The sequence below is a fragment of the Galeopterus variegatus genome, unplaced genomic scaffold (genome assembly GCF_000696425.1).
Source record: "Galeopterus variegatus unplaced genomic scaffold, G_variegatus-3.0.2 Scaffold5841, whole genome shotgun sequence".
NCBI lineage: Eukaryota > Metazoa > Chordata > Mammalia > Dermoptera > Cynocephalidae > Galeopterus > Galeopterus variegatus.
In genome coordinates, this window is record NW_007731952.1 from 124,223 (window position 1) to 126,284 (window position 2,062).

Consider the following 2,062-nt stretch of genomic DNA (forward strand, 5'->3'; position numbering starts at 1 on the left):
GGCAGTGACTTCAAGTAAGAGGAAAAGAAGGACCGGAGAGGCTTCGCCCTGTGGGGATGGAGGGCGGACAGATGGCACCTGAGAGACGGGCTGAGGGCCACGCGCCACCCTGTGCCACAAGCTAAGAAGAGCCTCCCCCCAGGTTCAGGAAAGCTAGCGGGCCCTCCCACCCGATTCATTCTTCGGGCATTGACTGGGGTCTTAGGGGCAGCAGAGGTGGTGGTGGACACAGCAGCCACAGCCAGGCCTCAGGTGCTGACCATCCACCTTAGAAGATGAGACGAGAAAAATCAGGTGCACAGACGACGGCTGAGCTGCAGCTGTAATAAGTACTATGATTCATTGGTGTTTGGTGGGGACCTTAAGACGTTTTGCAAAGCTGGTTTGAGCATCTGCCAGGATCAGCTTTATCCTGACTGATTTTCAACATGCCTAAGAGCCTTCGCCGACGCACCCGCAATCTGCCATCTCTGAGTGGGGCATCTGGAAGCCGGGCCTGGGGCATCCGGCCCCTCCCCAACGTCTGAGCACTGGCCCCTGCACAGGGTGGGGCACACTTCTGAGGCTGTGGTGGATACGGTCACTGAGCACATGCTCTGTGGCTCAGGACTCACCAGCAATACCCACAGCTGCTTGCAGTTTACAAAGAAGGAAAGGGGTGTTATTTGTAAAAACAGCAAAATAGCAGTAAAAATGTTAACGTTATTTTGTGTTAAAAAGTTGATTGTTGTACTCCAGGCCTGGGATGGGTGCTCCGGGGGGCAGATTCCCCAGATGTTTATGGCCCACCCAAACAAGCTCCGTGGCCGCGGTGACCTTGAATCCAATGTGTTCTTGTTTTACAGAATAGAAACACATCTGGGAAACTGTGGTGTGCTCACGGCTTCTGAGCATGGCGCCCTCACTGCCCCAGTCAATCGTTGCAGCTGCTCAGCCAGAGCCCCGGGAGGCAGGGACTGCCGTCCTGTCTTCTCACCGCTGTGGCCCAGCACCGAGAAGGTGCCTGGACATGGCAACTCAGCAAGAGCTGCCGAGTGAATGGTGGCAAAACCACACGTGCGAGAGCCCTGCTGGTGACGGAGGGACCTCTCAATGCAGAGTAGGGCAGGGGCTGGAGGGGAGCGGCACCTCCCACAGCAGGGCAGGGCCAGCCGCACACCACCCTCGTCCACCAAGTGAGGAAGCTGGGACCAGAGGGGATGCCACAGGCTCCCCCTGCAGCCCCAGAACGTTATGTAACTTTCTCATCTATCCTGCTTTTCCAGCTTTATCAAAGTTGTTCACCCTGAGTGGGGGGCCCAGTTCAAGGGCGCACATGCAGAGGTGAAAGGGCATGTGAGGGTTTCTGTGGGCCTCCTCACCCCCTGCACTCTGGAGAGGGGCAAGCGTGGGTGCCTGCCAGGGCGGACTCAGACCAGCCTTGAGCCAAGGGCCCTACGCAGCACAGCATTCGACAACATCTGCAAGATCTGGCTTTGTTCAGAAACCCATGAAAACACAACACAGGCAGCAAATGCCCACGAGCCCAGAACCACAGGTGGGATCAGCCAGGGCAGGGAGGCCACGGGGCCAGGGCTTGTCTGGCTTCGCCCCAGACCCAACCTGTGGCCTCACAGCCTTTGTCCCACAACTCAACACGGGGGCAGTTTCCTGGATCCCACCAAATGCTGCAAATACTACTTAGGCCAAGCAAGCACTTACACGTTAACTAGTCCATGTGACCCATTTGGGTGAATCAAGTAGCAGGAGGGAACCGAAGAAACACCAAGTTTCTCCAGAAGCGCTTTATCCGCATCCAGTGCTCGGGTCACCACGATGTTTCCATACGGAATCAAGTCCAAGATAACCTGGACAACAGGAGAACAATGTGACCCCCACCAAGGATGACAGTTCTGTCAGAAAATATTACGATGAGGAGACACACAACCCTGCAGGCACCCCTTACACAAAAGTACATAAGAACCACTGAGAGCCCAGCTCTGCGGGGGCTCACGTCAGCCGACCCCACGCAACAAGAAACAGGCCGTACTCCTCATGGAAACCACCAGCTCAGTATGAACAG

The 2,062-nt window shown here is 56.1% G+C and overlaps 1 protein-coding gene across 1 annotated transcript in view; it reads right to left on the reverse strand.

Moving 5' to 3' along the window:
- The window catches only part of QSOX2 (quiescin Q6 sulfhydryl oxidase 2), a 23,592-nt gene that overhangs the window by 15,206 nt on the left and 6,324 nt on the right, over positions 1-2,062 (reverse strand). Inside the window, exon 6 of the mRNA XM_008590100.1 lies at positions 1,702-1,847. Coding sequence (XP_008588322.1) covers positions 1,702-1,847 — 146 coding nt within the window. The remainder of the gene's footprint in view (positions 1-1,701; positions 1,848-2,062) is intronic.